At 45.6% G+C, this 14,521-nt stretch overlaps 1 protein-coding gene across 1 annotated transcript in view; it reads right to left on the reverse strand.

Moving 5' to 3' along the window:
• Positions 1-14,521, reverse strand: part of TESK2 (testis associated actin remodelling kinase 2) — a 110,847-nt gene that overhangs the window by 55,340 nt on the left and 40,986 nt on the right. The window contains exon 4 of the mRNA XM_075003535.1: positions 10,526-10,574. Within this exon, the coding sequence (XP_074859636.1) occupies positions 10,526-10,574 (49 nt within the window). The remainder of the gene's footprint in view (positions 1-10,525; positions 10,575-14,521) is intronic.

A 14,521-nucleotide genomic window follows, 5' to 3' on the forward strand; every position in this document is an offset into this window, starting at 1 on the left:
AAAATACCTCGTTTCTCAGACTGCACCCATCACCCTGGCATTGGCGTGCATGGACTTTTCAGTTTCACAACTGAAAAGGCCTAGTTTTCTTACAGATTCCAGTCTAGGCCACACACCCCCAACCACTGAGACATTGGTACTGCACCAGATGCAGGGATTATCTGTTATTCACATTCCATTATGCAAGCAACAGTTAAAACACCAAAAGAAATTGCAACTGGTGACAGGAAACCTAGGAAGAAATGAGTAAAGAAAAAAGAATAGGTCATGCAAATAAATATATCATTCCAAAACTCATTGTGCATTGTTTCATAGATTACAGGGATCACTTTAATCCCAAATTTAATCAACATAATTTTATACCTACTTCAGAGTTCTTACAGAACTCCTACATCTGTTCCTCTGAGGCATCACAGACATAGATGGTATTTAAAAAAGGGGCCAGAAACCGACTGCTGGTAGAAACATAGTATGCTCCTCCTAGCCTTTTCAAGGGAATTTCTGTCTTTTAGAATGTTAATCCAAAATTCACTCCCTTAAACCAAAATGAGAACGTTTAGGATTAATAGGTAAATTCTCATCGGTTAGTCAGCAAAAAGTTCCAAGAGACAGCTTCCCAGCCTTCTTCCCGCTCCTGCTGGAGAACAGAATCTGTGTTAATTAAATCTACAACAACTGCAAAAATCCATGACACCCAAAGTAAGCATCCTGCCACTGTGCCTGCCTCCATAAGCATCATAATTTATAAAATCACGTATGTGTACACATAGTAAAAATGTTCACTTAAACTGAGCTCACAAGAATAAATAAGGTAGAGCACCAGAGGAGGTGGGGAAAAATATACAAGAAAATGGAAGAATATTTCCCTGTGAACCAGTGCTGAAATACTGAGGAATATATCCTATAAGTGCCTCAAAAGAAAATAAGGTATCTACTCCCCCCACCACTATATTTAAACTAAAGATTCCTAACCGTTTGGTTAATTAAAAGTACAAAATAGCAAAGTACTCAAGTAATGCTGTAATTCTATTTTGCAAGCTTTAAATCAGTACAGGCTGGCTGCAAGCAAGCATGGTAAAGAGGAAAATAATCAAGACTGTGTAAAAAAGTAACAAAAACTCATCCTTCATTTGTGGAGAACAACTGCCAACACCAGATTCTTGTTTCTAAAAGGGGTTTGGCGGTTACTAAAATAGCTGCAAGAAATATGTGCTCAAATATCTCAAGAGATTTCACTACTAAGCACTTGGATCACTGGAAAAAGATTTGCACAACCCAAAAAGAGAATTCACACTGAAGAAGTTTGTGTTGAGTGCAATAATAGGACAGCTTTTTGATGTACAGTCATACCCCAAGATATGCCCATTTGGGTTACAAGAATTCAACTTTACAAGGAGTTTCATTTCATACCCCTACTTCGGCTTATGAGGCATTTCTTCACATTTATGAGGACTGATTTGGATTTCGCGTGCCTCAGCGGGACGTGGCCGCCCTGCAGCGGGAGAAAGGCTGGGGCTCCAGGCAACGGCTGCCCGCAGCTGCTGCTCGCCCGGCGCATCTCTCCGCAGCACCCGGCAGCGGTTTCCCGGAGCCACCGGCCAGCCACAGCAGGCGCACACCTCCGGAGCTGGGAGAGGAGGGGACAGCGCCCACCCGTGGAGCCACCGCCCTGGGCACCTCAGCCCACCCTCGCCTTTACCTTGACACTGCTGTGGCTGGTCTGGGTCTCCGCCCCAGCGCTGCAGCAGCAGCGCACCGCAGCTCAGCCGGCAGCCGCAGGCTCCCTGCACTCCTGGCAGAGGCTGGCGGCTATGGTAGGTGAGCACTGAGGGGATGGAGTCGGCCATGTCAGTCTTGATGAAGAGGCCATGCAGAGGGGCAGTGGCGCGGTGCGGTGAGGTAGACTTGTCTGAGTCCTGGCAGTAGATCACGCCGCTCTGTGAGACGTGGATGCTAGGCACGCAGCCCCTCCCAGCCCTGCCGCTGCTGCTCCCCCCGTGCAGCTGCGCCTTGGGAGCCACTCACCACCTGTGGCGTTCCATCTCATTCAGCGCTTGGCTCGCCTGCTGCTGCCTCCTTTGCCACCGCCGGTGGGGTCTCTCCGCCGTGGAGCCCCGTATGAGCGAGGCACTGCCCCTCACCAGCCAGGGGCCCCCTGTGCCTGCCTAGCTTCCCGCGTGGCCAGCCCCTGGCACTGCCCCCTCTCTGCTTAACCTAAGCTGAGCTCAAGGCCAGGCTGCCTCCCTGTGCCCTGTTCTGCCCTGCCCAGCCCCTTGCACTGACCCCACTTCTGCAGCCGTGGGCAGCTACCCAGCTTTGCGCCCCGTCCCAGGCACTCTTGGATTTCCGTTCCCCTCACAGCCCTGTCTCTGCACCTGGGACAGCCCCCCGAAAGCAGGTAAACAGCCATATTATAGAGTAATTAATGAAGGGAAAATGCCTTGTTATGATAACTAATGTTAACTATTGAAGTAATTGTGTTCATTTTAATGGGATTTGGTGTTGTTTTAGCACAAATGGGTGTAAATTTTGGGGCTCAGGAACGCATAAAATTTTTTCCATGTTGAAATTAATGGTAATTACTTTTTTGACTTACAAGAATTCGCCCTAAGAGGAGTTTTTCAGGAACGAATTACCCTCGTAAGGTGGAGGAAGACTGTATTTAATGAATCGGGGTTTGAATGGGAGAGTATCTTCATTAGCTTGAGCTTCTGTCGTGATCCCAGTGAGACATTCAAGATGAATGTGGTGAATCTGAGTGTCTGCAGGGGCCTCTATGCGATGGAGAGACAGAGAGGTGATGTTGATATTGTTCGGCTTCTGTTCTAGCCAGGCTGAGGGCAGCCAGCTGTGTGGGGATTGAGAAGAATTACAGGGAGGCCGTATGGGCAAGCGCCGTGGGAGTGAGGGGGATGATGCCAGGGAAGAGGTCAGAGAAGGAGAGTGAGGTGAAGAGTTTTGGTGCCTTGTTTTAGATGTCGCCTTCCCCAGTTCTGTCCTGGTTGTTGAGTGCCGCAGTGCCCACTGCCTCAGCGTTGAATATGCTGGTGCCATTTCTCTCGGTACCAATGGTGCGGGGGTGCCACAGCCGTCTTCAGTACCAATGCTGATGGCAATGCCAAGGTGATCTTTGGTGCCATCGGCATCAATGGTTTGGAGGAGTCCTTCGGTGTTGCTGACTTTGAGGCAGCCGGTGCCGATATTCTAGGTGCTGCGTCCTTTGGGGTCAACACCACAGACACCATCTTCTTTGGCTTCGTGGTAGGCGCCAATTTCCAAGTAGAAGCAGCAGAGCTCTCCTTGTGGGGCTTGTCAGTAACATTTGATCTGCTCTGCTATGTAGCCAGCAGGGATCTTGCAGGCAAGGCCCTAATCTTTTGGGGGGGAAGTTGCCAATGCTGACGAGGTTCTTTGTTAATGAGCCGTCAGGTCAGGAGATGCCAAAGACTCCAAAGATGAAGACTGGAGAGCTCTATCAAATAAGATTATGTGAAGCCACATTTTCCTATTGTGGCAGGCTCTCACAGTCAGCTTGGAACAATGAGGGCACTTTGGAGGCAGATGAGCCTCACCAAGGCAATGAATACAGGAGGAATGTCCATCCGATGCAAGCACTGCCTCACAGCACGTCTTGAATTTCTTAAAACCCGGCACATTTATCAACTCTTTTTTTTTTTTAATGACTGGCACTTATGTAACTAAAGTAGAACTATGGAGAGGGAAAAAAGCTCTTAATTAATCTACTTTTTTTTTTTTTTTTTTTTTTTTTAGAACAACAAGCAGTATGAAGAGAAAAATGGGGAACCCTGAAGACAACTAGGAACAATGAGGTAAAAATCACAGAGGTTTGCTCCATCTGCACCAGGAAGCAGTTGAAATGAAATGGCGAGAGCTGGACTGTGTGTGTGACAAAAATGGCGCGAATGACGTAAGGCACCGACCACACATGCATGGCCTGCCTGACTACGGCTCTAGAAAAATCCTCATCCTCACTCTCCCTGTGCCTACAGTGGAGCACCCACAGGGACACCACTTAAATGAAGATGACGAAGCTTTTAGTGTGCGAGATAGCTCCCACCATAGTGATAACAGGGTAACTATGTGGGTTTCCACTTTCATTTTAATCTCTCTTCTCTTGCCTCAACTTTTTGCCACTTCTTAGATTCCTCTCTTTTATTTTTGTGATACTGTGGGCTAACCTCACTGAAATAGGGAGCCAGTGCTAATGCATCTGTTGCAGAAACACCACTACCACCCTTTGGAAGCACTCATACTAACCTGAAGGAGAGGCTCCTTTAGAATTGCAGAAGAAACACTCCAACACCACAAACCTCAATTGGTGGGTAAACAGTTAACTATTGAGACATTAAGGGAAGAGTGCCAGAGAGCCAGTGATGATGTCTCCAGAATGGAGCAAGAACGATGGCCCTTGTGGATTCTACATCTCCATAAGCTGGCTGTGACGAATAAGGAAACTTGCTTGTATGTATGACCTATTACTTCTGGGTAAGATTATGAACTTTCTATGTGTCTTTTACCAAGCAGCAAGCTCAGTTTTAAACGTGCAGACTTATCTTCTCTACTGTCTGTTTGCCTCCACATTGCATTGAAATAGTAAAAACAGAACAAAAGAAAGTGTAAATTGATTTAAAATGCTCCACAACACAAATGAACAACAAGTAGTCCTGTAGCACCTTATAAACTAACAGATATTTTGGAGCATAAGCTTTCGTGGGCAAAGACGTGCTTCATCAGATGCATGAAGCGGGTCTTTGCCCACGAAAGCTTATACTCCAAAATATCTGTTAGTCTATAAGGTGCCACAGGACAACTTTTTGTTCTCGAAGATACACACTAACACAGCTACCTCTGTGATACTTAACACAAATGAAGTCACTCTAGGAAACATGAGAACAAAGTCACCTGGCAGGGGTTTCTGATCATCTGGGGAAGCTTGAAGTGGAGTCATCGACAAAGACGACAGGACAGGAAAAATTCATCTATTTGGGATGTTTGCCACATTCAGAAGCTGAAGCTGACCTGCACTGATGCAGCCCTGAAGCAGGGGAACTCTTCTTGACTGCCTGAGCCCAGATGGTCCGCAAGGAAGCCCCAGTGAAGGGTGTGTTCAAGACACATATTACAGTTAGTACAAACAGTCTAGAAAGCAATAGCCATCCTGTCTTGTGCTTTTTCTGACTAAGTAGAATCTGTGCAGTGGCTGTGTGTGTTATATGCTTCATAGTAGCAACATGCCTCCTGAAAGAGAGTTAAACAGAAAACACTCTCCTTGGGGTGGAGTTCTGGGTACATTTCAGTGAAGGGAGAATATGAAGGATCATCATTGAGCTTAGGAGCCAGTCAGCTGATCAGCAAGTTCCAGCTCTCAAGAGAGAGTGCCAGAGAAAGGATCTGTGCCGTGAGTATCCTTAAAACATGCAAGAGACAAGTGGACAGGTTTTTTCATAGCAGTGATGTGAGGGGGAGGGCAGGGGGGGCAGTACAGGAAGCCTGAAAAAGGGTCACAAATCTATTTAATCTGGACATCTAAATAGCTAGGCCAATCTCCTTGATGAGTGAAACAAACTAAGCATGTTACTGTGTTCTGGAACCCCTCTCCTAGAATGGCCCAAAAACTAGTACATGCACACAGAGGTTCTCATATCAGTAGATCTGTTTTAATCCTTCAGTATTAGGAAAAGAACAAATTGTGTGAGCCTCAGGCCTTTCAGAGCCACCAGACATGTATAATGATCACTAAGAACCGCATTACCTATCAGGACTCCACCATAACCAATGGATTTGGAGTGAAGGAGAATAAAGTGGTGCCTAGTTGTCTCCTCAAACCAGAGCCAAAACCCATTTTCCAAGGAGTCAAGGGACGTGGAAGTACACCTGACATGGATAATCAATTGCAGGTTCACCTCTGCTCATGGAAGCAGAAAAGAACATGAAACCTTGGCTGTTAGATGCTTAGTTTGTAAATTAAGAACAAATCTAGGAACTAGGTTTTTTTTTTTAATATTCTCTCCCCCCACTGCCTCATCGGAGCCAGGCTCCAAAACTAAATTGTAATTAAAACAATCCACGAAGACTTCAAATCCAACTGATTGCATTTACAATTTGCCTAGAGGAGGGACAGAGAAGGGAAAGCGATTCCCAGTCAGCATAAACAGACATGCAGAAAACAAACAAATCTCCCTATCAAAAGCAACAGAAATGTCCCTTACCACTAGCTGGAATTATGAAAACAGAATTTATAATAAAGGAGCTGCAGCCAGAGCAGGGGGAGGAGAGGAGGGAATTCTAAACTGCTACATAATAGTTTTCTCTGAAGACAATGAGAGATGATTATGATTGATTGGGAGGAAAAGTAAGAGGTGTCTTGTTCAATAAGTTATTTAAATATACGTGTCAGAACAATCCAGGAATCCCCTTGTCAGATAAAATTTGACATGTCTGGAAGCATCCACACCATAAATTGTTTTTCCTGAAGTTTAATACACAGTTGTAAAAAACACCTCCTTAAGTTGAAATTGTGCCGGTTCAGTTTTCTTTTTAAAAGCCCATCGAAAGCCACTCAATTGATTTTCCTTGCCACGCTTTTTGGCACACTCACGTGTTAACATCCCACCTTAGGCTGCCGGGACATACTGAAGCAGAAAGCAGTGCTGCAGCAGGCAGAGGACACAGAAAGCATTTCATACTTCAACACTTTTCCAGAACCTGAATGTGCAGCATCTGTGAGGCACACTACACAGTGACTGCTGTGACTAACTGCTGAACATAAAAGTAGAATCTACACTCCAGGAAACCAATAAAGGGACATCAACTGCACTAGAAGGCCTATTTCCCTACTTTTCCTGTTCAGCATCTCCCAGTTTTTCCCTTACACACACACACACACACTCCACCTCACAGCCATGGTTGTCGCAATGGGTCTGGGATTCCTGAAACACTTAAGGCCTCATACCAACACTAACAGTAGTGCTTCCAGTTAACTTTCCAAGCACTGGGGGATAGAATTACCAATGGCTGAATGAGTGTAGCAACGCCACAACGGGGACAAATTTCTGTACACTGGACTGATGGTAATAAGCCCATTGTAGCTATGATCCTGCACAATCAACACCTTTAAAAATGCCTGGTGCTGGGAGTGCTGGAGTTTGTGTGGCACTGTACAGACACCGCAAGCTCAAAATGGTCCCAGAATTGTTTTCATCCAACATACACAAGGATACTGGAGTTTCAGTTCCCCTTCAACAATGCTGTACTGTGACTATATACAACTCACAAGCCATGTCTACACTACAAAAATAACTTTGAAGTTGCTTGCTTCGAAGTAACAGACATTGAAGTTGAACATCTACACATACTTGACTTCGAAGTTAAACTTCGAAGTAGGGCAATACACAATTCCTGGGAATAGAGTAAGGACTTTGAAGTTGGGCTCCCTCACTTTGACGTTAACTTCAAAGTAAGGGGGGAAAAAAAAAAAAAGTGTGTAGACTCTCTGCTGGCTACTTCAAAGTAGCGCATAACTTCAAAGGGTAACTTCAAAAGTTAGACCCTAGCGTAGATGCATCCACAGTGCATGTAAAAAGGTTTCTGATCTCTTCAGTACTAAAAGCATTATACAAAATCTCACCAGTTCACTAAGTAGCCTCCTCAGAGGAATCATTGCAAGGGACCTGGGGAATAAGTTGCATGAGGATGCTGAACCCTTGTGGCTGCTCTCTACTGAATGAAGCAAATACAGATTACTCCCTTTGCACTCCTGTTGTGTTAAAGCATCAATTCCATTTTCCAAATGTTTGAATGGTATGTGCACGATGGTACATGCTTTACTACTGCTCAAAGAGAGATGTGCCACAGCTCACAGCCTGAATAGTACATTGAATACATTCAATATTGATCATCCTGTGAAATTAAAACAACCAGGGTCCCAGTCCAGGCCAATTAATTCTAATTTCATATTTTGGAAACACCATGCATTAGCTGTTCCTTGGCCAGACAGTTTTCAAACAAAACCCATTTCTGAGGGGGACAATTAAAAGCGTGTACAAACGCTGCCAAAGAGAAACAAAACAAAACCAAGCACCAGAATATCAACACTTTCCACAACCACACATTTTATGTTCTGCAGATCTCTGCCTGTACAGATTGTCTGCTCAGACACGTGGAAATGGTTTCATTAAATGTAACTTGACTTGCCACCTGCCAGCAGTAAAGTGCTAGATACCAGTAACAGACCCTGAACAGCCAGATAACTTCTCAAATTCATAGAACTATTCTAAACAGCTTTTATAACTACTTCCCTTCCTCTGGATGGCATTTACATGCCTAAAGAAAATTCATGCACAATACACTACATTTGTTAGGTCTCATCTTTCTTCAGCTTACCATCAGGCACAGGAACAAATTCATACAATTAGACATTACATTTTGTTGAGATGTTAATTTAACATCTCAAACCGTTATCCTTCTGAAAACATAATTACTCCCCAACTCCAAAAGAATTGTAGGTTCTCTGTACTAAAACAGATTTCATGCCAACAAACGTTAGTTTATTTTTAAGCAGCTTTCATAATCTAAAAATAGATATAAACGATTTAACAAAATTTTCAGTGCTGTCAGAGTCCAAAAGCCCCTACATATCTATCCAAAGGATGGGTCCAGCCTAGGTTGCAGTATGTTTGCCCCCCCATCAAGTTTTCATCCGGACAGTTTGGGTGTCATTTCACAAGTTCTCTTGTCCACTATTTTCTTCTTTTTTCTTTATTTAAATGGTGGAGGGGAGAGGCGGAGCAGGGGAGACACCTCGAGAGTCTGATTACCAGCCATTAGAAAAGTACCAAACTTAGGCTGCAATAATACAAGATTCTGCTTGCACTGCCGCAACCAGGCCCCAGGAAGCAGTGGCCTCTTGAGAGAACAGTTCAACCTCTATGTCCTGTTCAGTCCTGGACAGCTCTCCTTGAAGTGCCAGTAAGGACAGAGATTAGAATCAACCAAGCTGGTGGATTTTTTGTTAAGTATGACACACTAACCAAAAATAGAATGAAACCAGTTCCTTTCAAACATGCTAATGAACAGTCACCAGATGGTAGTTTCGTTTTGGTCACTACTGTCACTCTGGGCTGTGCTGGAACTGGTGGCACTAGAAGTGCAGAATACATATCCTACTAGCAACTCCCTTAACCATTCACTTCTGCCACTGTTCTCCAAGTCCCAGAAACTCCATAAAGCTGTGTGACCAGTGACCATACGTCCCATATTGGGTGGGACGGTCCCATATTTGAGACACCAAAAAGGTGCCCTGACCTTTTTTTTTTAAAAAAAAAGGGACTCATTGGCCCATATTTTGCATCCCTGCCCCCAACCTCGGGGAAGCAGGGGGAGCATGGGCAGCTGCCACTTTCCTGGGCTCCTGGGGTGGGCTCCCAGGGAGCACCAGCAGCTGCTACCTCCTTCCTGGCTCCCAGGGGCTTGGAGGAGCCACCCCTCCTGCCTATCTCTCTCTGTCCTGCATTTGGGACAGGGTGATATGGTTGCCCTAGCTATGTGGTCAGTATTGTTCACCATATTCCAAAAGAAGAAATGACAGTATAACTGGAAAAACTTGGACTAACTATATTATTCATAACTTATACAGCACTTTACATTTTCAGAGCACTGAACATGTATGAACTAATAAATCACAGAAAAAAAATGAATGCCCGCATGTGCTCACTGCTTCCATGACAAAATGCCCATATGTAGCAAGCTGATTATGTAAGTGAATAATCAGAACACAGCTATAGAGAGACCCTGACATGCAGAGCCTCCATCTCCCATCACTGCACAGCAACTGTCTTGTCTAACTGATCTCAGTACTTAGGGGGTTTGGTTTTGTTCCTATATATCAGCTTACAAATATATCTGTACATAACAGTGAAATATGGACAGAGGTCTAATGATACGTAGAGTTAAGAAGAGCCACAAAAAGTAAGAGTGATTAGAAGGGTAAGGGTATGCAGGCAGCTGGTAGATCTGGAAATGGAGTGCAGTCAGGAAAGCGTAGAAAGCCCTGGTCTAGCCTACCTCAGCTAGATGGATGGTGACCAAACCACAGAGCTCAGGAAGGGAGAATATGTTCTTTCTGAACAGGAAGTTTGTGATTTGGATGTCCCTCCCACAAAATGCAACACACACATAAAAAACAAAACATAAAAAGAAGGCTGAATTGTAATATGATGGTACACGAAGTCATACACGTACATATTTTAGACAAAGCCACCTTAAAGATACAACCAAATCTTATTTACATACCTAGATGTTGCTTTTTGGTCCTCTTTTTCATCTGTGTTTGAAAGCTGGGTGTTAACTGTGTTTCTGTGTGACTCCTAAGAACTCTGATTCTGTAAACTTTACAGTGAGTGATCCTATCAAAGCCAGAGGGACTACTTGCACAAGAAACTGCTACTCAACAAAATGTAAAATCTGCCCCCAGGTGAATACACGCAATAAACATGAAAAGTCTTACCTCAGTCAGTGCATGCAGCTGTCCTTGATGTACACAGACACCCATAAACCTACAAAACATAGAACAAAAGGGATTTTAAAATATATAAATAAAAACAGAAGAAGTGAAAGAAGTGGTGATTCAATGTTTAAGCATTAGAAAAACAAGAATCAGTCCAGTGAAAACTGCATATATCAAGTAGGAACATTTAAAATTCTAGCTTAAAAGAAGGATCAGGGGCTTTGGTACAATATTTTGAATGTCCAGTTCAATGGAGATCAGGAGGAAAAATGAACTCAAGTGAAAACTACTCACTAAGCGGCATATTATCTTCTGCAAGCCTTCAGGAAGCCATACAGCTATTTCACCAGGGGAAAGAGACTGGGTCAGAATCACATTTAATTATCTTGTTTCCCACTTGCTTGAGGAGGGACAGTCAAGAAGACAAACTGGCTACAAATCACAGAATTTCAGGACTGGAAGAGACCTCAAGAGGTCGTCTAGTCCATTCGCCTGCACTCATGGTAGAGCTATGCATTATCTTCTAGACCATTCCTGACAAGTGTTTAAACCAACCTACTGTTAAAAGACTCCAGTGATGGAGATTACACAATTCTTAGGCAATTTATGTCAGTGGTTAACTACCCTCACAGGAAGTTTTTCCTAATCTTCAACCTAAAAATCCCTTGCTGCACTATAAGCTCATTGCGTCTTATTCTCAGAAGTCAACAAATTTTGTCCCTCCTCCTTGTAACACTGTGAAATGGAGAAATCATCAGTGCCCTTGAAAGATCTCTATATGGAAGTATGCATCCTTCAAGCTGAGAGCAGCATAACAGTCTCCTGGATCCAGGGAATGGCCAGGCCAGGGAAACAATGAGGAACTTCAACTTCTTGAGAAACACCTTGCAGGTCCAGGGTGGGCTACGGCCTTTGAAAGCAGAAAGTGGGAATACAATCCCCTTGCCCTTGAGCTCTGGGGGTACTTCTTCCATAGCCCCCATCTGCAGCAGTCCCTGTACTTCCTGTCCCAGTAGATTCTCATGAGAGGAGGTCCTGAGGAAAGACAGGGAGGTAGGATGGTGTGGAGTGGGAGGGGGAAACAAGTTGTGGGGGTATAACTCTGCACCACTATACTGAGGATCCAGTAGCCCAAGGTTAAAGATGCCCAGGGCAGGGAAAAAAAAAAAAAAAGGCGGTTGGAGAACAGGAAAGGGGCAGGATACACGACAGTGGCTGGAACGGTGCCATCAGGCACACACTCATAACACCTGCTTTGACCAACTGCAGGTGGTGGGCAGAACCAGCTGGTCTTGAGATCAAGGTCTGATGGCTTTGACAGTGACTATAGACCTTGGCTCTCTTAGGAAGAGGTCCTGTTTCTATTGACCATACTGCCGGTCGGAAGGCTGTGGCTTAAACTGCTTCCTCTGTTGCCCCCGGCCATAAAGTCCCAAGGCCTTGATCACCATGCACGAGTCCTCAAGTCCATACAATTTATCATGATTTCCCTGTAAATAGAGCACAGCCCTGGAAGCCAAAGTCTTGGATGGACCGTTGGCCCCCCCACCAAGTCCGAGGACTGCAGTTATGTGACCCCTCTCCTACATTTTGCACCAGAGAATCAGTCACACTGGAGGCCACCTGCAAAGCTAGTCTTGCAACTTCCCTGCCCTTCCTCCAGGATGGCCTGGAATTCTTTCTTGGAGTCCTCCGGGGCAGAACCAGTGATTTTGGATATACATGGTCAGTTGTTAGCCATACTAACCCAAGTACCTGTAGGCCAGATGGTGATTAAACTGCTTTCTCAAAAGGTCTAGTTTTTGCCTCTGTTTTTGAGATTAGTTCCTGATTGGCCCTGCCTTTCCCAATTGCTGACTGCAGATACCACTAATGAGTTCAGGATAGAGCGAGTCTGCAGATCTTTATATCCAGTTGTGGGCACATAGTATTTGCACTGGGGGCAGCTAAGAAGAGGTCTGCCATAGGGCCTTAGTAATCTTAGCCACCCCTTCAATACTGACAGCACAATTCTGCTGATCTGTGGACACCGAAGAGGGTGTCTGAGGGCTTCTCCAGCTCCCCAGTTATTACTCCAAGTTCAAGGTTAACCTTCTCAAAAGCTTCTAGTGAACTTTGACATTGTTCTCAGGGACAACAGGTGAAGGATCAAAATAGCTTGATTAGGGAAAGAGGACAATGCTGGCAAGGCAGGCATCTCCACTTTGGCAACCTACTCAGTTGGTGTTTTTCCTGAATATGTAGTATCTGATGGGTTCATGGTAGGATGCTCTCCATCTTCTGTCGATGAGAGACCATGGCTAAAGGCCTGTAGGAGGCTACACACACCATCTTTTGTCCCCAGGATGGCTGCACAAATCCCAAAGGTTGGTGGGGAGCCATGACACCAGACATCGTACAGGGTCCACAAGAAACCTGGCAACGCCTCTGGGAGGATCTGTACCAGAAATGGAGGACCTTGACCCACTTGCAAGGATTCAGACTCAGAGACCTGGGATGAAATGCCAAACTCTGGGACTAGGGACTGCTCCAAGATCAACCAAGCATCCATGTCACAGCTGCGAAGATCACCATGCTCCAAATGGGATCTTTATGTGGGCAATGATCCAGTGCATCAAGATGCCAGTGACCACTGGTGGTGGATCCGCAATGGTATCCTGGTGATCAATGCTAATGTATTTTGCCTGGTGCCGCAGAAAGGAACGGGAATGAAAACGCGACTGATGCCTCAATGCAGAGACATCAACACTGCAATCCAACCTATACCAAAAGGCCAGAGACTGGTACAGAGAGTTTCAATGGAGAGCTTCATAGGAGCGGTGCTGAACTGACAGGAGCAGCTAGAAAGCTCAAGGTACCAGGGTCATGCATGCTTCAAGATGTCTTCTCTACACCCCCTTCCTAGCAACTGATGCTTTGAGCCTGCAGAGTGATGCCTGGAGTCCAGAAACCAGCCTACATCCATGTTGTAGTGGCTCTGAGCAGGTGAATGCTGGCAGGATGCTCTCTGAAGAGGCAAGCAGAGCTGCACTGGGGGGTACTGAGGAGGCAGTCCAAGGGCAGATTTACCTCTGGACTTGAGCACTGCCAACACTGGTGTGGACAACATAAGGGGGACAACATCCTGCACTGTCTGTATAATCTCTGGAGTCTATGGCACTTCCAGAATCTGGACTCCAGAGTCACTATCCAGGGTGACAGGCATGTCCCCACGAGGGCTAACCTGCTCAATCGAGGCTGGGGCCCGGCTCCCACTTGGAGGGATGAGCTACCTTTTGAGCATCTAGGCTTGCCTCCAGCCCCTTATTTGCCCTTATGGGCAGATCGACCTTGACCAGCCTTCTTACTGCCTGGTGCCAGGGAGGAGGATCTTCTCCTGTCCGACACCAGTACCAGCAGGACACTTCGCACCACAGTCACAGTGCTGTGCACAGTCTAACTGCAACCACACCAGTGCCAGCGTCAGCACCAACTCCACAAGGAGGACCTTAAGCCTAATGTCCTGCTCTCTCTCTGCACCAAGCTTAAAGCTTTTACAAATACGAAACCTGTCGCTGATCCGAGACTCCTCTAGGCACCGTAAACTGCTGGGGTGGGGGTCGCTAAGTGGCACACATTTCTAACAGCAGCTGGAGGTCTTTAACACTGGGGAACAAGTCATGACCTGTCCAGTGGCTAAATCCTGTTCGGGGACACTAAATTCCAACCTACAACACACTAAGGAAACTAGTATTAAACTATGTACAGCATAAAGTTTGCAACAAAGGGGTCTGAACAAGAAGTCTTCGCCAGGGCAAAGAATCGTTTCAGCACCATTACCAGTGATAAGAAGGAACTGGGGAAGGAGGAACCAACGGCACCTTTTATACCATGCCACACAGGCAACACTCCAGGGGGTGCCAGGGCCTGCCTCCAATGAATGCCATCGAGGGAAAAGCTTCCAAGACTAGCGCATGTGGTGAATATGCGCACACCTAATATGCAATGGACATGAAC

This window comes from Carettochelys insculpta, chromosome 9 (genome assembly GCF_033958435.1).
Source record: "Carettochelys insculpta isolate YL-2023 chromosome 9, ASM3395843v1, whole genome shotgun sequence".
Classification (NCBI taxonomy): Eukaryota; Metazoa; Chordata; order Testudines; family Carettochelyidae; genus Carettochelys; species Carettochelys insculpta.